Raw genomic sequence first — 22,958 nt, 5'->3', positions numbered from 1 at the left:
TTCCCCGTGAAGGTCGGTTTGCGGCAGGGATGTGTGATGTCCCCATGGTTGTTTAATTTGTTTATGGATGGGGTTGTTAGGTAGGTGATTGCAATAGTTTTGGAGAGAGGGCAAGTATGCAGTCTGTTGTGGATGAGAGGGCTTGTGAAGTTGATATACAGTGTTGGTGGCTGATTCGTGTGAGAAACTGCAGAAGCTGGTGACTGAGTTTGATAAAGTGTGTGAAAGAAGAGAGCTGAGAGTAAATGTGAATAAGAGCAAGGTTATTAGGTTCAGTAGGGTTGAGATTCAAGTCAATTTGGAGGTAAGTTTGGATGGAGAAAAACTGGAGGAAGTGAAGTGTTTTAGATATCTGGGAGTGGATTTAATGGCTGATGGAGCCATGAAAGCGGAAGTGAGTCACAGGGTGGGGGAGGGGGCGAAAGTTCTCGGAGCGTTGAAGAATGTGTGGAAGGCGAGAACTTTATCTCGGAAAGCAAAAATGGGTATGTTTGAAGGAATAGTGGTTCCAACAATGATATATGGTTGTGAGGCATGGTCTAAAGGTAGAGTTGCGTGAAGGAGAGTGGATGTGTTGGAAATGAAATGTTGAGGCCAATATGTGGTTTGAGGTGGTTTGATCGAGTAAGTAATGAAAGGGTAAGAGAGATGTATGGTAATAAAAAGAATGTGGTTGAGAGAGCAGAAGAGGGTGTGTTGAAATGGTTTGGACACATGGAGAGAATGAGTGAGGAAAGATTGACAAAGATATATATGTGTCAGAGTTGGAGAGAACAAGGAGAAGCGGGAGATGAAATTGGAGGTGGAAAGATGGAGTGAAAAAGATTTTGAGCAATCGGGGCCTGAACATACAGGAGGGTGAAGAGCGTGCAAGGAATAGAGTGAATTGGAACGATGTGGTATATCAGGGTCGACGTGCTGTCAATGGATTGAACCAGGGCATGTGAAGCATCTTGGGTAAACCATGGAAAGTTTTGTGGGGTCTGGATGTGGAAAGGGAGTTGTAGTTTCAGTGCATTACACATGACAGCAAGAGACTGAGGATGAATGAATGTGGCCTTTGTTGTCTTTTCCTAGTGCAACCTCATGGGTGGGGGGATGCTATTTCATGTGTGGTGGGGTGGCGACAGGAATGGATGAAGGCAGCATGTGTGAGTATGTACATGTGAATGTATATATATGTCTGTGTATGTATATGTATTGTGTGAGGAAGTACCAGGAGAGACTGAGGATAGAATGGAAAAAGGCGAGAACAAAGGACGTAAGGGGAGTGGGGGAGGAATGGGATGTATTTAGGGAAGCAGTGATAGCTTACGCAAAAGATGCTTGTGGCATGAGAAGCATGGGAAGTGGGCAGATTAGAAAGGGTAGTGAGTGGTAGGATGAAGAAGTAAGATTATTAGTGAAAGAGAAGAGAGAGGCATTTGGATGATTTATACAGGGAAATAATGCATATGACTGGAAGATGTATAAAAGAAAGAGGCAGGAGGTCAAGAGAAAGGTGCAAGAGGTGAAAAAGAGGGCAAATGAGAGTTGGGGTGAGAGAGTATCATTAAATTGTAGGGAGAATGAAAAGATGTTTAGGAAGTGCGTAAGACAAGGGAACAAATGGGAACATCAGTGAAGGGGGCTAATGGGGAGGTGATAACAAGTAGTGATGATGTGAGAAGGAGATGGAGTGAGTATTCTGAAGGTTTGTTGAATGTGTATGATGATAGAGTGGCAGATATAGGGTGTTTTGGTCGAGGTGGTGTGCAAAGTGAGAGGGTTAGGGAGAATGATTTGGTAAACAGAGAAGAGGTAGTAAAAACTTTGTGGAAGATGAAAGCCGGCAAGGCAGCAGATTTGGATGGTATTACAGTGGAATTAATTAAAAAAGGGGGTGACTGTATTGTTGACTTGTTGGTAAGGTGAGGTGCCTGAGGATTGGCGGAATGCTTGCATAGTGCCATTGTACAAACGCAAAGGGGATAAAAGTGAGTGCTTGAATTACAGTGGTATAATTTTGTTGAGTATTCCTGGGAAATTATATGGGAGGGTATTGATTGAGAGGGTGAAGGCATGTACAGAGCATCAGATTGGGGAAGAGCAGTGTGGTTTCAGAAGTGGTAGAGGATGTGTGGATCAGGTGTTTGCTTTGAAGAAAGTATGTGAGAAATACTTAGAAAAGCAAATGGATTTGTATGTAGCATTTATGGATCTGGAGAAGGCATATGATAGAGTTGATAGAGATGCTCTTTGGAAGGTTTTAAGAATATATGGTGTGGGAGGCAAGTTGTTAGAAGCAGTGAAAAGTGTTTATTGAGGATGCAAGGCATGTGTACATGTAGGAAGAGAGGAAAGTGGTTGGTTTTCAGTGCATGTTGGTTTGCTGCAGGGGTGCTTGATGTCTCCATGGTAGTTAAATTTGTTTATGGATGGGGTTGTTAGGGAAGTGAATGCAAGAGTTTTGGAAAGAGGGGCAACTGACAACTGACTCACTTCCCAAGCCCTCTCATCCTTAACAGACTGCATACTTTCCCCTATCGCCAAAACTCTTGCATTCACCTCCCTAACAACCCCATCCATAAACAAATTAAACAACCATGGAGATATCACACACCCCTGCCGCAAACCAACATTCACTGAGAACCAATCACTTTCCTCTTTTCTTACTCGTACACATGCTACATCCTCGATAAAAACTTTTCACTGCTTCTAGCAACTTACCTCCCACACCATATTCTCTTAATACCTTCCACAGAGCATTTCTATCAACTCTGTCATATGCCTTCTCCAGATCCATAAATGCAACATACAAATCTATTTGTTTTTCTAAGTATTCCTTACATATATTCTTCAAAGCAAACACCTGATCCACACATCCTCTACCACATCTGAAACCACACTGCTTCTCTCCAATCTGATAATTACAAGTAGATATTGTTCAGCTGATATTCTGCAAGTTTATTTTGGGTCGTTCCTGTACATTTCTCCCACCTTTAATTAAAGTATACAGTTTTTGATTTCATGTGTTTCAGTTAGAAATACATGACTTGTAACTTTAGTGATTTTTCATGTTCTGTATAACATACTCTCCTCTCATTTTCTATTTTTGTGAATTTTATAATTTCATCATCTGCCTTTTTTACTCTCTCATCCAACTATTTTATTTTTGCTTCTTTCATCATTACCTTCTTTTTCTTTTGCAATAAACTTTTCATCCACTGTTTTCTGCCCCCTTGGTATTGTCCATTCTGTATTTTTTGTCCTTGATATTGGCTCAGGGCTAGGTTCTCACAGTATATTTTTGTGTTTGGCATTAGATTATTGCTGCTGAATAACTCATTCTAACATGTGTTTAGAGTCCTTTCAGTGATTTCCAATCTGATTGGTCATGGTTGGTGAATATTAATGTCACTTAATATGCTGTTGTCCTCAGTTGCTGGATCAAATTCACATTCATTGATTTCCACATTATACGCTTAATTGGTTCTTTGATACACTTAATTGATTCTTTGATATTTTGATATGTCTGTTTTTTATTATATCTGTATGTGAAAAGAGTGCTATGTCTTTTGTAAAATTAAGGTGTTGTATTTGCTCCCTCTAGTTTGTCTCTGGACAAGGGATCTGTTCAAGGCTGAATAGTTAACATAGATTAAACAAGTCTTTGGAGCTGTTCTCTTTCATCTTATGATACATTATTCTTTCTATTGAAGTTGCATATACATCCACAATCTACTCCCTAGCCCATTTAATGAAATGGAAGTTAAAGTTTCCAACCCATATTATTATTTGATTTGGTTTCTCTTATCCTCTCAGTATTTCTATAGTTGTTTTTAAGCCATTGATAACAGCTTCTCAAGGTATTTAGAGTGCCTTCACAACATAGATTGAAAAGAAAAATAATTTTATTGTTTTACCTTACCATTCAAAGGCTTTTTCTGAGGGAGAAGAATGAAGTGAAAGATCCTTCCAGTTATTGGGGCTTAAACATGCAGGAAGGTGTGAGGCATGTATAATTAGAGTCAGTTGGAGTGATATGATGAACAGGGAAGGGGGTGGCAATATGTCATGAGTAGGCTGAACCAAGGCATATTAAGCAGTTGAATGAAACTGTGAAGGGTCTGTAATACTTGGATGTGGATAGAGGGCCCTGTTTTTTTGTGCTTTATACATGACAAATGGAGAGTGGATGTGAGCAAATGAAGATATTCTTTGTCTGTTTTTGATGCTTTCTCACAAATGTGGAAAATGGCAAACAAGTGTGAAAAAAAGAATATAGAAAAATGAGATATTATAGATAGAATGAAGTTTGATGTTTGTGAGATTTTTTTGTGTAAACCATTTGTTTTTGAAATTTTTGTATTAGTCATGCATAATTGACTTTTTCATTGTAGTGGGCCAGAAATAATGGGTAATGGTGATGACTCCGAGGATGAGAATATGGATGAACCTGGGCCGTCTAGTGGATTAAACAGCAAATTGAATGGAAAAACTTCAGTACCTCAGAACTGGAATGGTAAGCCCAAGTCTCCAGTTCAGCTAGCAGGTGAAGCACTTGTCACCAGGATTGTGGCTGAGGTTAGTACCCCACAATTATTGCATGTGATCTAAATTTTTTACCTGAATTTTAAGAGTTTTGGTCATGCACTTTCTTTATCTAAAAGTATATATGTCATGTATTCATATAAGGAAAGTCATTTTATTTTCTCATCTAAACTTTCATTCATGATCAGCATTCAGTTAGACTTTCCATAAACTCCTCTACATATTATTATGTGGATTTACATTTTGTATCCTTTTGCAGAAGCTTTTGTACACAACCAAATGTTTTTCCTGGTCTATCTTTGAAAATCATGTAATCTGCTTCCAGCTGCGTCAGCAGCTTCCCTTTTTTTCATTCATGCTCATTACTCACTAAGATTTTTCAATCTTTAATATAGTTGACATTATTACAACTTCACTGTGGCTGTCATGTATATGACCATTTACTTTCAAAAATTGTCCTCATGCAAGGGAGAATTTCTTGTATAAGAATATAGTAACTGGCATGCCAAATCATATTTCTATATGCATGTGTGGTATTTTTATCTTCTTTTGCCTCATTACTCCTAAGATGGTTAGGTTAGGTGAGGTTAGGTCTGCTTCTCTGTGCTACCTGGCTAATGTGGGAGATGGCAGTGAGTATGATAGATATAAATAAATGTATATGTGTGTGTATGGGCATTTATGTGTATATATATATATGTATATGAGTGGATGGGCCATTCTTTGTCTGTTTGCTGGTGCTATCTCGCTAATGCGGGAAACAGCAATCAAGTGTGGTTGAGAGAGCAGAAGAGGGTGTTATGAAATGGTTTGGTCACATGGAGAGAATGAGTGAGGAAAGATTGACCAAGAGGATATATGTGTCAGAGGTGGAGGGAACGAGGAGAAGTGGGAGACCAAATTGGAGGTGGAAAGATGGAGTGAAAAGGATTTTGAGTGATCAGGGCCTGAACATGCAGGAGGGTGAAAGGCATGCAAGGAATAGAGTGAATTGGAACGATGTGGTATACCGGGCTCGACGTGCTGCCAATGGATTGAACCAGGGCATGTGAAACGTTTGGGGTAAACCATGGAAAGTTGTGTGGGGCCTGGATGTGGAAAGGGAGCTGTGGTTTCGGTGCATTATTACATGACAGCTAGAGACTGAGTGTGAATGATTGGGGCCTTTGTTGTCTTTTCCTAGCGCTACCTCTCACACATGAGGGGGAAGGGGGTTGTTATTCCATGTGTGGCGAGGTGGCGATGGGAATAAATAAAGGCAGACAGTATGAATTATGTACATGTGTATATATGTTTATGTCTGTGTGTGTATATATATGTATACATTGAGATGTATAGGTATGTATATTTGCGTGTGTGGACGGGTATGTATATACATGTGTATGTGGGTGGGTTTGGCCGTTCTTTCGTCTGTTTCCTTGCGCTACCTTGCTAACGCAGGAGACAGCGACAAAGCAAAATGAATAAATGAATAATTATTTTATTGCTCTTGATCGCCATTTCCTGTGTCAGCGAGGTAGTGCCAGCAAACCGATGAAGAATGGCCCATCCACTCATATACACACGCACATATATATACAAAAATGCCCATACATGTACATATACATTCATATACATATCAACATATACACATATGCATACATATACACATACACAGACATATTCATATATACACTTCTACATATGCATACTTGCTTGCCCTCATCCATTCCTGGTGCCACCGTGCCCCACAGGAAACAGCATCGCCACCCCCTGCTTCAGCTAGGTAGTGCCAGGAAAACTGATAGAAAGAGGCCACATTCGTTCCCACTCAGCCTCTAGTTGTCATGTTTAATGCATTGAAACCACTGCTCCCCATCTACATCCAGGCCATACAGACCTTTCCATAGTTTACTCCTGGTTCAGTCCATTGACAGCATGTCGACCCCAGTATACCGCATTGTTCCAATTCATTCTATTCCTTGCATGCCTCTCACCCTCCTGCATGTTCAGGCATTTGATTGCTCAAAATCATTTTAACTCCATCCTCCCACCTCCAATTTGGTCTCCCGCTTCTTCTTCCCTCCACCTTTGAAACACATATCCTTTTTGTTAACCTTTCCTCGCTTATTCTCTCCATATGTCCAAACCATTTCAACCCACCCTCCTCTGCTCTCTCAACCACTCTTTTTATTTCCACACATCTCTTACTCTTTCATTACTTACTCGATTAAACCTCCTCACACCACATATTGTCCTTAAGCATTTCATATTCAACACATCCACAATCCTCCATACCGCTGTATCTATAACCCATGCCTTGCAACCATATTATATTGTTAGAACTACTATTCCTTTAAACGTACCCATTTTTGCTTTCTGAGATAATGTTTTATTTTTTCACCCATTCTTTATGGCTCCCAGAACCTTCATCCCCTCCCCACCCTTCTGCTACCATGTTTCCATTTGCTGCTAAGCCCACTCCCAGATATCTAAAACACTTCACTTCCAGTCTTTCTCCATTCAAACTTACATCCCAACAAACTTGATCCTCAACTGTGCTGAACCTAATAATCTTGTTCTTATTCACATTTACTCTCAACTTTCTCTCCTTTGGATGAGCTTAGACAAGTTAGATGGGATAATCTCATCGAAAGGAGAAAGTTGTCATATGGGATAATCTGTTACCTTTGAATAGCTTGATTTCTATTTGTCTTGTTAAAAGAATGACAGATTGGTCTTGTCAAACTTATCAAATACTGCATTGTAGTAAGAAGCCAGGCTGTCCTGATAGAAAATCTTTCAGTTACTTTGTCAAGATGTCACTATACCATCATAAGAATATTTTGAGTCTAAAGGAAACTAATGGTGTGACATTATTTTTACTTTCACAGGTTGATGGCATTATATGCAGCTTTGATGAGGCCATACCACAGCTCATATGTTTTCAGAAAAAATCTTCAGGCAGTGCTTCATGGAATACTGTCTTAGATATTGGCCCAAATTTCCAGATTGCAATTACTGGCAAAATTAAGGTAAGAGTGAATGAGGCTACTTTTTGTCTGTTCCTGGTTCTACCTTGCCAATGCAGGAAACAGCAAATGTGCATGGAATAGAAAAATGAATATCCTTTACTTATATAGAGTTAATCCAAGTCTCAACCTTATTGTTTTGCTTGAAACTTTTGGTGATTTTTTTGATAAACTGAACTGGACTCCAGTGGTGTAATGTATAGTATTCCTGACCATGATACATTCATGGGGTTGAGGGCTTAGGCTCGAAAGGAGAAAGTTGAGAGTAAATTTGAATAAAAGCACTGTTTATAGGTTCGCCAGGGTATAGGGCAAGTTAGTTGTGATGTAAGTTTGAATGGAGAAAAATTGGAGTAAGTGAAGTGTTTTAGATATATGTGACTGGACTTGGCAGTGAATGGAGCCATGGAAGTAGAAGTTAGACATGGGGTTTGGGAAGGGCTGAAGGTTCTAGGAGTGATGAAAAATGTGTGGAAAGAGAGAACATTTTCTCAGAGAGCAAAAATTGGTATATTTGAAGGAATAGTAGTTCCATCAATATTATATGGTTACAAGGCATGGGCTTTAGATAGGGTTGTGCAGAGGAGGGTGAATGTGTTGGAATTGAAATGTTTGAGGACAAAATGTGGTGTGAGGTAGTTTGAGCTAGTGAGTGGTGAAAGGATAAGAGGGATGTGTGATAATTAAAAGAGTGTAGTTGAGAGAGCAGAAGAGGATGTGTTGAAATGGTTTGGACGTATGGAGAGAATGAGTAAGGAAAGGTTGACAAAGAGGTTATGTGTGTGATAGATGGAGGGAACATGGAGGAGCAAGAGACCAAATTGGAGGTGGAAGGATGAAGTGAAAAAGATTTTGAATGTTCGGGGTCTGAACAAGCAGGAGGGTGATAGGTGTGCATGGGATAGAGTAAGTTGGAGCGATGTGGTATACTGGGGTCAACATGCTGTCATTGGGCTGAACCTGGGATTTGAAACATCCATAGTAAAAGTTCTGTGGGGCCTGGATGTGGATAGGGAGTTGTGGTTTTAGTGCATTACATATGACAGCTAGAGAATAGATTTGAACAGATATGACCTTTTGTAATCTGTTCCTGGTGCTACCTCCCTAACATTGGAAATGGTGATCAAGTATGAAAGAATAAAAATTTTTTTGCACTTTTTCATATCTTTCATTACTATTATTTTCTCACTGGTGTTATATGCAAATTATGTAACTTTAGTTTCGGTGAAATGGGCTAATGGGGAGGTAATAACAAGTAGTGGTGAAGAAAAAGAGATGGAGTGAGTATTTTGAAGGTTTGTTGAATGTGTATGATGACAGAGTGGCAGATATAGGGTGTTTTGGTCAAGGTGGTGTGCGAAGTGAGACGGTCAGGGAGAATGGTTTGGTAAACAGAGAAGAGGTAGTGAAAGCTTTGCAGAAGATGAAAGCTGGTAAGGCGGCGGGTTTGGATGGTATTGCAGTGGAATTTATTAAAATAGGGGGTGACTTTTGTTGACTGGTTGGTGAGGATATTCAGTGCATGTATGGCTCATGGTGAAGTGCCTGAGGATTGGTGGAATGCATGCATAGTGCCATTGTACAAAGGCAAAGGGGATAAAGGTGAGTATTCAAATTACAGAGGTATAAGTTTTTTAGTATTCCTGGGAAATTATATGGGAGGGTATTGATTGAGAGGGTGAAGGCATGTACAGAGCATCAGATTGGGAAAGAGCAGTGTGGTTTCAGACGTGGTAGAGGATGTGTGGATCAGGTGTTTGCTATGAAAAATGTATGTGAGAAACACTTAGAAAAACAAATGGATTTGTATGTAGCATTTATGGATCTGAAGAAGGCATATGATAGAGTTGATGGAGATGCTCTGTGGAAGGTATTAAGAGTATATGGTGTAGGAGGTAAGTTGTTAGAAGCAGTGAAAAGTTTTATCGAGGATGTAAGGCATGTGTACGAGTAGGAATAGAGGAAAGTTATTGGTTCCCAGTGAATATCGGTTTGTGGCAGGGGTGGGTGATGTCTCCATGGTTGTTTAATTTGTTTATGGATGGGGTTGTTAGGGAGGTGAATGCATGTGTTTTGGAGAGAGGGGCAAGTATGCTGTCTGTTGTGGATGAGAGAGCTTGGGAAGTGAGACAGTTGTTGTTCACTGTTGATACAGCGCTGGTGGCTGATTTGTGTGAGAAACTGCAGAAGTTGGTGACTGAGTTTGGTAAAGTGTGTGAAAGAAGAAAGCTGAGAGTAAATGTAAATAAGAGCAAGGTTATTAGGATCAGTAGGTTGGAAGGACAAGTCAATTGGGAGGTGTGTTTGAATGGAGAATAACTGGAGGAAGTGAAGTGTTTTAGATATCTGGGAGTGGATGTAGCAGCGGATGGAACCATGGAAGAGGAAGAGAGTCACAGGGTAGGGGAGGGAGCAAAGGTTCTGGGAGCATTGAAGAATGTGTGGAAGGCAAGAACATTATCGTGGAGAGCAAAAATGGGTATGTTTGAAGGAATAGTGGTTCCAACAATGTTATATGGTTGTGAGGCATGGGCTATAGATAGAGTTGTGTGGAGGAGGGTGGATGTGTTGGAAATGAGATGTTTGATAACAATATGTGGTGTGCGGTGGTTTGATCAAGTAAGTAATGAAAGGGTAAGAGAGATGTGTGGTAATAAAACGAGTGTGTTTGAGAGAGCAGAAGAGGGTGTATTGAAATGGTTTGATCACCTGGAGAGAATGAGTGAGGAAAGATGGACAAAGAGCATGTGTGTGTCAAGAGGTGGAGGGAACAAGAAGTGGGAGACCAAATTGGAGGTGGAAGAATGGAGTGAAAAAGATTTTGAGTGATCGAGGCCTGAACACACAGGAGGGTGAAAGGCTTGCAAGGAATAGAGTGAATTGGAACGATATGGTATACCGTGGTTGATGTGCTGTCAGTGGATTGAATGAGGGATGTGAAGCATCTGGGGTAAACAATAGAAAGTTTTGTGGAGCCTGGATGTGGAAAGGGAGCTGTGGTTTTGGTGCATTACACATGACAGCTAGAGACTTGAGTGTGAACGAATGTGGTGCTTTTTGTCTTTTCTTAGCGCTGCCTCGTGTGCATGTGGGGGGAAGGGGGTGCAGTTCATGTGTGGCGGGGTAGTGATGGGAATGGATGAAGGCAGCAAGTATGAGTATGTACATGTGAATATCTGTATATATCTGTATTTTTTTTTATTTATCATTATACTTTGTCGCTGTCTCCTGCAATAGTGAGGTAGTGCAAGGAAACAGACGAAAGAATGGCCTAACCCACCCACATACACATGTATATACATACCCGTCCACACACGCACATATACATACCTATACATATCAACGTATATATATTATTTATTTATTTTATTCATTTTGCTTTGTCTGCTCTGTCTCTGGCATTTGCGAGGTAGCGCAAGGAAACAGACGAAAGAAATGGCCCAACCCACCCACATACACATGTATATACAATACACTTCCACACATGCAAATATACATACCTATACATCTCAATGTACACACATATATACACACACAGACATATACATATATACACATGTACATAATTCATACTGTCTGCCTTTATTTATTCCCATCGCCACCTCGCCACACCTGGAATAACATCCCCCTCCCCCGTCATGTATGCGAGGTAGTGCTAGGACAAGACAACAAAGGCCACATTCGTTCACACTCAGTCTCTAGCTGTCATGTAATAATGCCCGAAACCACAGCTCCCTTTCCACATCCAGGCCCCACAGAACTTTCCATGGTTTACCTCAGACGCTTCACATGCCCTGATTCAATTGATTGACAGCACATCGACCCTGGTATACCACATCAATCCAGTTCACTCTATTCCTTGCCCGCCTTTTACCCTCCTGCACGTTCAGGCCCCGATCACTCAAAATCCTTTTCACTCCATCTTTCCACCTCCAATTTGGTCTCCCACTTCTCCTCGTTCCCTCCACCTCCAACACATATATCCTCTTGGTCAATCTTTCCTCACTCAATCTCCCCATGTGCCCAGACCATTTCAAAACACCCTCTTCTGCTCTCTCAACCACGCTCTTTTTATTTCCATACATCTTTCTTACCCTTACATTACTTACTCGATCAAACCACCTCACACCACATATTGTCCTCAAACATCTCATTTCCAGCACATCCACCCTCCTGCGCACAACTCTATCCATAGCCCACGCCTCGCAACCATACAACATTGTTGGAACCACTATTCCTTCAAACATACCCAATTTTGCTTTCCGAGATAATGTTCTCGACTTCCACACATTCTTCAAGGCTCCCAGGATTTTCGCCCCCTCCCCCACCCTATGATTCACTTCCGCTTCCATGGTTCCATCCGCTGCCAGATCCACTCCCATATATCTAAAACACTTTACTTCCTCCAGTTTTTCTCCATTCAAACTTACCTCCCAATTGACTTGACCCTCAACCCTACTGTACCTAATAACCTTGCTCTTATTCACATTTACTCTTAACTTTCTTCTTTCACACACTTTACCAAACTCAGTCATCAGCTTCTGCAGTTTCTCACATGAATCAGCCACCAGCGCTGTATCATCAGCGAAAAACAACTGACTCACTTCCCAAGCTCTCTCATCCTGAACAGACTGCATATTTGCCCCTCTTTCCAAAACTCTTGCATTCACCTCCCTAACAACCCCATCCATAAACAAATTAAACAACCATGGAGACATCACACACCCCTGCCGCAAACCTACATTCACTGAGAACCAATCACTATCCTCTCTTCCTACATGTACACATACCTTACATCCTCGATAAAAACTTTTCACTGCTTCTAACAACTTGCCTCCCACACCATATATTCTTAATACCTTCCACAGAGCATCTCTATCAACTCTATCATATGCCTTCTCCAGATCCATAAATGCTACATACAAATCCATTTGCTTTTCTAAGTATTTCTCACATACATTCTTCAAAGCAAACACCTGATCCACACATCCTCTACCACTTCTGAAGCCACACTGCTCTTCCCAAATCTGATGCTCTGTACATGCCTTCACCCTCTCAATGAATACCCTCCCATATAATTTCCCAGGAATACTCAACAAACTTATACCTCTGTAATTTGAGCACTCACTCTTATCCCCTTTGCGTTTGTACAATGGCATTATGCAACCATTCCGCCAATATTCAGGCACCTCACCATGAATCATACATACATTAAATAACCTTACCAACCAGTCAACAATACAGTCACCCCCTTTGTTAATAAATTCCACTGCAATACCATCCAAACCTGATGCCTTGCCGGCTTTCATCTTCCGCAAAGCTTTTACTACCTCTTCTCTGTTTACCAAATCATTTTCCCTAACCCTCTCACTTTGCACACCACCTCGACCAAAACACCCTATATCTGCCACTCTATCATCAAACACATTCAACAAACCTTCAAAATACTCACTCCATCTCCTTCTCACATCACCACTACTTGTTATCACCTCCCCATTAGCCCCCTTCACTGAAGTTCCCATTTGCTCCCTTGTCTTACGCACTTTATTTACCTCCTTGCAGAACATCTTTTTATTCTCCATAAAATTTAATGATACTCTCTCACCCCAATTCTCATTTGCCCTCTTTTTCACCTCTTGCACCTTTCTCTTGACCTCCTGCCTCTTTCTTTTATACCTCTCCCACTCATTTGCATTTTTTCCCTGCAAAAATCGTCCAAATGCCTCTCTCTTCTCTTTCACTTATAATCTTACTTCTTCATCCTACCACTCACTACCCTTTCTAATCAACCCACCTCCCATGCTTCTCATGCCACAAGCATCTTTTGCGCAAGCCATCACTGCCTCCCTAAATACATCCCATTCCTCCCCCACTCCCCTTACGTCCTTTGTTCTCACCTTTTTCCATTCTGTACTCAGTCTCTGTATATATATATATATATTTTTTTTTTTTTTTTTTTTTTTTTTTTTTTTTTTTTATACTTTGTCGCCGTCTCCCGCGTTTGCGAGGTAGCGCAAGGAAACAGACGAAAGAAATGGCCCAACCCCCCCCCCCCCCCCCATACACATGTACATACACACGTCCACACACGCAAATATACATACCTACACAGCTTTCCATGGTTTACCCCAGACGCTTCACATGCCTTGCTTCAATCCACTGACAGCACGTCAACCCCTGTATACCACATGACTCCAATTCACTCTATTTCTTGCCCTCCTTTCACCCTCCTGCATGTTCAGGCCCCGATCACACAAAATCTTTTTCACTCCATCTTTCCACCTCCAATTTGGTCTCCCTCTTCTCCTTGTTCCCTCCACCTCCGACACATATATCCTCTTGGTCAATCTCTCCTCACTCATTCTCTCCATGTGCCCAAACCATTTCAAAACACCCTCTTCTGCTCTCTCAACCACGCTCTTTTTATTTCCACACATCTCTCTTACCCTTACGTTACTTACTCGATCAAACCACCTCACACCACACATTGTCCTCAAACATCTCATTTCCAGCACATCCATCCTCCTGCGCACATCTCTATCCATAGCCCACGCCTCGCAACCATACAACATTGTTGGAACCACTATTCCCTCAAACATACCCATTTTTGCTTTCCGAGATAGTGTTCTCGACTTCCACACATTTTTCAAGGCTCCCAGAATTTTCGCCCCCTCCCCCACCCTATGATCCACTTCCGCTTCCATGGTTCCATCCGCTGACAGATCCACTCCCAGATATCTAAAACACTTCACTTCCTCCAGTTTTTCTCCATTCAAACTCACCTCCCAATTGACTTGACCCTCACCCCTACTGTACCTAATAACCTTGCTCTTATTCACATTTACTCTCAACTTTCTTCTTCCACACACTTTACCAAACTCAGTCACCAGCTTCTGCAGTTTCTCACATGAATCAGCCACCAGCGCTGTATCATCAGCGAACAACAACTGACTCACTTCCCAAGCTCTCTCATCCCCAACAGACTTCATACTTGCCCCTCTTTCCAGGACTCTTGCATTTACCTCCCTTACAACCCCATCCATAAACAAATTAAACAACCATGGAGACATCACACACCCCTGCCGCAAACCTACATTCACTGAGAACCAATCACTTTCCTCTCTTCCTACACGTACACATGCCTTACATCCTCGATAAAAACTTTTCACTGCTTCTAACAACTTGCCTCCCACACCATATATTCTTAATACCTTCCACAGAGCATCTCTATCAACTCTATCATATGCCTTCTCCAGATCCATAAATGCTACATACAAATCCATTTGCTTTTCTAAGTATTTCTCACATACATTCTTCAAAGCAAACACCTGATCCACACATCCTCTACCACTTCTGAAACCGCACTGCTCTTCCCCAATCTGATGCTCTGTACATGCCTTCACCCTCTCAATCAATACCCTCCCATATAATTTACCAGGAATACTCAACAAACTTATACCTCTGTAATTTGAGCACTCACTCTTATCCCCTTTGCCTTTGTACAATGGCACTATGCACGCATTCCGCCAATCCTCAGGCACCTCACCATGAGTCATACATACATTAAATAACCTTACCAACCAGTCAACAATACAGTCACCCCCTTTCTTAATAAATTCCACTGCAATACCATCCAAACCTGCTGCCTTGCCGGCTTTCATCTTCCGCAAAGCTTTTACTACCTCTTCTCTGTTTACCAAATCATTTTCCCTAACCCTCTCACTTTGCACACCACCTCGACCAAAACACCCTATATCTGCCACTCTGTCATCAGACACATTCAACAAACCTTCAAAATACTCATTCCATCTCCTTCTCACATCACCGCTACTTGTTATCACCTCCCCATTTACGCCCTTCACTGAAGTTCCCATTTGCTCCCTTGTCTTACGCACCCTATTTACCTCCTTCCAGAACATCTTTTTATTTTCCCTAAAATTTACTGATAGTCTCTCACCCCAACTCTCATTTGCCCTTTTTTTCACCTCTTGCACCTTTCTCTTGACCTCCTGTCTCTTTCTTTTATACTTCTCCCACTCAATTGCATTTTTTCCCTGCAAAAATCGTCCAAATGCCTCTCTCTTCTCTTTCACTAATACTCTTACTTCTTCATCCCACCACTCACTACCCTTTCTAAACAGCCCACCTCCCACTCTTCTCATGCCACAAGCATCTTTTGCGCAATCCATCACTGATTCCCTAAATACATCCCATTCCTCCCCCACTCCCCTTACTTCCATTGTTCTCACCTTTTTCCATTCTGTACACAGTCTCTCCTGGTACTTCCCCACACAGGTCTCCTTCCCAAGCTCACTTACTCTCACCACCTTCTTCACCCCAACATTCACTCCTCTTTTCTGAAAACCCATACTAATCTTCACCTTAGCCTCCACAAGATAATGATCAGACATCCCTCCAGTTGCACCTCTCAGCACATTAACATCCAAAAGTCTCTCTTTCGCACGCCTGTCAATTAACACGTAATCCAATAACGCTCTCTGGCCATCTCTCCTACTTACATAAGTATACTTATGAATATCTCGCTTTTTAAACCAGGTATTCCCAATCATCAGTCCTTTTTCAGCACATAAATCTACAAGCTCTTCACCATTTCCATTTACAACACTGAACACCCCATGCATACCAATTATTCCCTCAACTGCCACATTACTCACCTTTGCATTCAAATCACCCATCACTATAACCCGGTCTCGTGCATCAAAACCGCTAACACACTCATTTAGCTGCTCCCAAAACACTTGCCTCTCATGATCTTTCTTCTCATGCCCAGGTGCATATGCACCAATAATCACCCACCTCTCTCCATCAACTTTCAATTTTACCCATATTAATCGAGAATTTACTTTCTTACATTCTATCACATACTCCCACAACTCCTGTTTCAGGAGTATTGCTACTCCTTCCCTTGCTCTTGTCCTCTCACTAACCCCTGACTTCACTCCCCAGACATTTCCAAACCACACACACACACACACACACACACAAATACATATATACACATGTACATAATTCATACTGTCTGTCCTTATTCATTCTCATCGCCACTCCGCCACACATGAAATGACAGCCCCCTCCCCCCCGCATGTGCGCGAGGTAGCGCTAGGAAAAAACAACAAAGTCCACATTCGTTCACACTCAGTCTCTAGCTGTCATGTATAATGCACTGAAACCACAGCTCCCTTTCCACATCCAGGTCCCACGAAACTTTCCTTGATTTACCCCAGACGCTTCACATGCCCTGGTTCAGTCCATTGACAGCACGTTCCATTTCACTCTCTTCCTTGCATGCCTTTCACCCTCCTACATGTTCAGGCCCCTATCACTCAAAACCTTTTTCACTTCATCTTTCCACCTCCAATTTGGTCTCCCACTTCTCATTCCCTCCACCTCTGACACACATCCTCTTTGTCAATCTTTCCTCGCTCATTCTCTTCATGTGACCATAACATTTCAAAACACCCTCTTCTGCTCTCTCAACCACATTGTTTTTGTTACCACACATCTCTCTTACCCTTTCATTTCTTACTTGATCAAACCACCTCACACCACATTTTGTCCTCAAACATCTCATTTCCAGCACATCCACCCTCCTCCGCACAACTCTATTTATAGCCCAAGCCTCACAACCATATAACATTGTTGGAACCACTATTCCTTCAAACATACCCATTTTTGCTTTCCAAGATCCTCCACCCCATGATTCACTTCCATTTCTATGGTTCCATCCGCTGCCAAATCCACTCCCAGATATCTAAAACACTTCACTTCCTCCAGTTTCTCTCCATTCAAACTTACCATCCAATTGACTTGTCCCTCAACCCTACTGCATCTAATCACCTTGTACTTATTCACATTTACTCTCGGCTTTCTTCTTTCACACACTTTACCAAACTCAGTCACCAGCTTCTGCAGTTTCTCACCTGAATCAGCCACCAGCACTGTATCATTAGTGAACAACAATTGACTCACTTCCCAAGCTCTATCATCCACAACAGACTGCATACTCGCCCCTCTCTCCAAAACTTTTGCATTCACCTCCCTAACAACCCCATCCATAAACAAATTAAACAACCATGGAGACATCATGCACCCCTGTATGTATATGTTGAAATGTATAGGTATGTATATGTGTGTGTGTGGTATGTATGTATATACATGTTTATGTGGGTGAGTTGGGCCATATTTTTGTCTGTTTCCTTGAGGTAGCACAAGGAAACAGACGAAAATATGGCCCAACCCACCCACATAAACATGTGTATACATGTGACACAGTATGATAATGACAAGATATAATAGTTTCTTTTACTCTTCTGTAAGTTTCTGATAACAGTGTTTCCAAAAGTAAGGGAGACTGAGTAAGCAGAGTTAGTGGTGAGAATGGAATTAGGCCAGAGAAGGAAAAACAAGGAAATAACATTTGATAAATGTGTTTTAAGATGTTTGACTATTTTATGCTTGCTGTTTAGGTTAAGCATTCAACGCTACCAACGTGGAAGAAAATGCATGCCCATGATGATTCAGCTGCTTTCATGAGTGAAGTATCATACCATCGCCATGATGATGCCCAGACTGCAGTTGATAAAGAGGAGGTTATTCCTGGCTACAAGTATGGAACTACTTTAGTTCCCTTTTCTGGTAATTTAATTTCTGGATGTATAGTGTAATTATCTTAGTTAACAGTTTAATAGTTACCACAGGTCTTTTTTTCACATTATTTGGTCCCATCATATCACTCATTCCTGTGGTGACACCTTTTACAAACTCGTAATTGTATAGCCTATCTAACTATATCTCTGATGCCTGTTCCCTCTGGGAACTGTCATTAAGGGATGGCAACGGCCAAAGAGTATCCACTAATTCCTGTCCTTCAGTGGCTCCTTCACATGCATCATTCCATGCATTCTTCCACTGTTTCTCTCCCTCCATTATTCCTCCACCCTACTTGACCATGTCACAGGTAGTCTTCCACTCACATGAATGCCTTTAATTGTACTATCATACACTCTCCCTGTAAACTCCCGTTCTTGCGTTCTTTCTACATGCCTAAACCACCTCAAAGTATTATGTTTCACCCATTCTACCATTCCACATTTTATTCCCTTTGCATTCCTTGCCATACCACATCTCTCGTATGCCTTTTCATTTCTTTCTTCATTCCATGAAGTCACACCACATGCTCTTTTCAATAACTCATTACTACAGCCTGGATTCTTGACCACCATTTCTCATTCCACATCCATGTTTCGGCTGCATAGGTCAGGGTTGGAAGGCATGTGCTGTCCCTTAATCCTCCTTTCATATCCATATTTACACCTCTACCCTTCGTATTCTGTTAAGAGACCCAATGACTCTTCTACTCTACTGCTCTCTCCCTTATCTCTCCTTCCATATCACCACACTTACCCAAGATGGCTTCCAGATACTTAAATACCCTCACCTCTTCCAATCTTTTTCCCCCCCATATCTACAGCACAATTTAGTAGACTTTCTTCTTTCACTCTGTATGGTTTTACGAAATCTATACTTTCACTCTGTTTCCTTCCAAACACCATTGCTTTACTTTTGCTTGCATTTACCTTCAATCTCCTATGCTTACACACATCATAAAACACACTTACAATCTTCTGTAACTCTTCTTCACTCTCCACAAACAACACACACAGTATCATCTGCAAACAGGCTTGCCGCTAACCACCATACCTCACCGCCATGCTCCATCTCTGCATCCCTTTCCCTAGTTTTGCTTTCTTCTCTCTTATTACTCCATCTGTATATATATTAGATAGCCATAGTGACATCACACAGCCCTGCCTCACATGTACAGGTATCTCAAAACTTTTGCTCAGCTCTCCTTCCTTTCTTACACATGCATTTACTCCTCTATAGAAGGCTTTTACACTGTCCAACAGTTTTTCCCCTATACCATATATCCTTAACACATCCCACAAAGTATTCCACTCTGCTCTGTCTTACACTTTCTCCAGATCCATAAAAGCTGCATACAACTTCTTACCTTTCACTAAATACTTTTCCACGATCACCTTTATTACAAAAATCTGATCAACACATCCCCTATCTTTCCTAAAACCCACTTGCTCTTCACTTATTCTGCATTCAGTCACTTCCATCACTCTGTCAGTTGATATTGTTGCATACACTTTTCCTGAAATATTGAACATACTTATTCCCCTAAAATTCTTACATACATCCTTCACTTGTTTTCCTGTGAATAATGGAACAATAATAGCTTTCACCCATTACTTAGGCACAACCTTCTGTTTTCATGCTAAATTACATTTAAGATGCATCCACTCTTATCACACTTTCTCCTTCATACTTCAGCATTTCAGCCATAATCCCATCTGCTCCAGGTGCTTTTCATACCTTCAACCTCATTATTGCCCTTCATACCTCTGTCTGCTATAAGCCCCTGCACTTGTATTCTGTAGCCTGTTCCACTTTTATGTCATTGGGCTGTCCGAATGACTCATCTTCAAGTCAAGCTTTTAGGATTTTTGTATTTATTTTTCATTTCCACTCTGAGCAGTATTCTCTAGAGTTCTTGTCAGTGTTGCGGTAGGATTATAGAGATATATGTTTTGAAAATTCCGCCAGTTCTCAGGCACCTCACCATGAGTCATACAATACAGTCACCCCCTTTTTTAATAAATTCCACTGCAATACCATCCAAACCCGCTGCCTTGCCGGCTTTCATCTTCCGCAAAGCTTTTACTGCCTCTTCTCAGTTTACCAAATAATTCTCCCTAACCCTCTCACTTTGCACACCACCTCGACCAAAACGTCCCATATCTCCCATTCTATCATCAAACACATTCAACAAACCTTCAAAATACTCACTCCATCTCCTTCTCACATCACCACTACTTGTTATCACCTCCCCATTAGCCCCCTTCACTGATGTTCCCATTTGTTCCCTTGTCCTATGCACTTTATTTACCTCCTTGCAGAACATCTTTTTATTCTCCCTAAAATTTAATGATACTCTCTCACTCTACTCTCATTTGCCATCTTTTTCGCTTCTTGTACCTTTCTCTTGACCTCCTGCCTCTTTTTTTTTTTTTATACATCTCCCAGTCATTTGCATTATTTCTCTGCAAAAATCATCTAAATGCCTCTCTCTTCTCTTTCACTAATAATCTTACTTCTTCATCCCCTGACACACTACCCTTTCTAATCTGCCCACCTCCCACACTTCTCATGCCACACGCATCTTTTGCACAAGCCATCACTGCTTCCCTAAATACATCCCATTCCTCCCCCACGTCCCTTACATCCTTTGTTCTCACCTTTTTCCATTCTGTACTCAGTCTCTCCTGGTACTTCCTTACACAAGTCTCCTTCCCAAGCTCACTTACTCTCACCACTCTCTTTACCCCAACATTCTCTCTTCTTTTCTGAAAACCTCTACAGATCTTCACCTTCACCTCCACAAGATAATGATCAGACATCCCTCCAGTTGCACCTCTCAGCACATTAACATCCAAAAGTCTCTCTTTCGTGTGCCTATCAATTAATGCATAATCCAATAATGCTCTCTGGCCATCTCTCCTACTTACATACGTGTACTTACGTATATCTCTCTTTTTAAACCAGGTATTCCCAATCACCAGTCCTAGTACTACCTCGCACTCATGAGGGGGGAGGGGGATGGTATTCCATGTGTGGCGAGGTGGTGATGGGAATGAATAAAGGCAGACAGTGTGAATTGTGGGCATGGGTATATATGTATGTGTCTGTGTGTGTATATATATGTGTACATTGAGATGTATTGGTATGTATATTTGCGTGTGTGGACGTGTATGTATATGCATGTGTATGGGGGTGGGTTGGGCCATTTCTTTCGTCTGTTTCCTTGCGCTACCTCGCAAATGCGGGAGACAGCGACAAAGCAAAATAAATAAATAAATAAATAGATCTACAAGCTCTTCACCATTACCATTTACAACACTGAACACCCTATGTACACCAATTATTCCCTCAACTGCCACATTACTCACCTTTGCATTCAAATCATCCACCACTATAACCTGGTCTCGTGCATCAAAACTACTAACACACTCACTCAGCTGCTCCCAAAACACTTGCCTCTCATGATCTTTCTTCTCATGCCCAGGTGCATATGCACCAATAATCACCCATCTCTTTCCATCAACTTTCAGTTTTACCCATATCAATCTAGAGTTTACTTTCATCACTCTATCACATACTCCCACCACTCCTATTTCAGTAGTGCTACTCCTTCTCTTGCTCTTGTCCTCTCACTAACTCCTGACTTTACTCCCAAGACATTCCCAAACCACTCTTCCCCTTTACCCTTGAGCTTTGTTTCACTCAGAGCCAAAACATCCAGGTTCCTTTCCTCAAACATACTACCTATCTCTCCTCTCCTTTTTTCTCATCTTGGTTACATCCACACACATTTAGACACCCCAATCTGAGCCTTTGAGGAGGATGAGCACTCCCTGCTTGACTCCTTCTGTTTCCCCTTTTAGAAAGTTAAAATACAAGGAGGGGAGGGTTTCTAGCCCCCCGCTCCCGTCCCCTTTAGTTGCCCACTACGACACGTGAGGAATGCGTGGGAAGTATTCTTTCTCCCTTATCCCCAGGGATAGGGGATAAGAGTGAGTGCTCAAATTACAGAGGTATAAGTTTGTTGAGTATTCCTGGGAAATTTCATGGGAGGGTATTGATTGAGAGGTTGAAGGCATGTCCAGAGCATCAGATTGGGGAAGAGCAGTTTGGTTTCAGAAGTGGTAAAGGATATGTGGACCAGGTGTTTGCCTTGAGAAATGTATGTGAGAAATATTTAGAAAAGCAAATGGATTTGTATGTAGCATTTATGGCTCTGGAGAAGGCATATGATAGAGTTGATAGAGATGCCCTGTAGAAGGTATTAAGAATATATGGTGTAGGAGGTAAGTTGTTAGAAGCAGTGAAAAGTTTTTGTTGAGAATGTAAGGCATGTTTATGTGTAGGAAGAGAGGAAAGTGATTGGTTCTTAGTGAATATCAGTTTGCAGCAGGGGTGCTTGATGTCTCCATGGTTGTTTGATTTGTTTATGGATGGGATTGTTAGGGAGATGAATGCAAGTGTTTTGGAGAGAGGGGCAAGTATGCAGTCTGTTGTGGATGAGAGAGCTTGGGAAGTGAGTCAGTTGTTGTTCGCTGATGATACAGCACTGGTGGCTGATTCGGATGAGAAACTGCAGAAGCTGGTGACTGAGTTTGGTAAAGTGTGTGAAAGAAGAAAGCTGAGAGATTATGTGAATAAGAGCAAGGTTATTAGATACAGTTGGGTTGAGGGTCAAGTCAATTGGGAGGTAAGTTTGAATGGAGAAAAACTGGAGGAAGTGAAGTGTTTTAGATATCTGGG

General features: G+C 41.5%; 1 protein-coding gene across 1 annotated transcript in view; it reads left to right on the top strand.

Annotated features, from left to right (window-relative positions):
* The window catches only part of Ku80 (X-ray repair cross-complementing protein 5 Ku80), a 126,940-nt gene that overhangs the window by 36,548 nt on the left and 67,434 nt on the right, over positions 1 to 22,958 (top strand). The window contains exons 6-8 of the mRNA XM_071693529.1: positions 4,383 to 4,566; positions 7,407 to 7,547; positions 18,032 to 18,200. Coding sequence (XP_071549630.1) covers positions 4,383 to 4,566; positions 7,407 to 7,547; positions 18,032 to 18,200 — 494 coding nt within the window. The remainder of the gene's footprint in view (positions 1 to 4,382; positions 4,567 to 7,406; positions 7,548 to 18,031; positions 18,201 to 22,958) is intronic.

The sequence above is a fragment of the Panulirus ornatus genome, chromosome 55 (assembly GCF_036320965.1).
Source record: "Panulirus ornatus isolate Po-2019 chromosome 55, ASM3632096v1, whole genome shotgun sequence".
In the NCBI taxonomy this organism is placed as follows: domain Eukaryota; kingdom Metazoa; phylum Arthropoda; class Malacostraca; order Decapoda; family Palinuridae; genus Panulirus; species Panulirus ornatus.
Note: the sequence above shows the minus strand (reverse complement) of the source record. Positions and strands in the feature narration are given on the sequence as shown.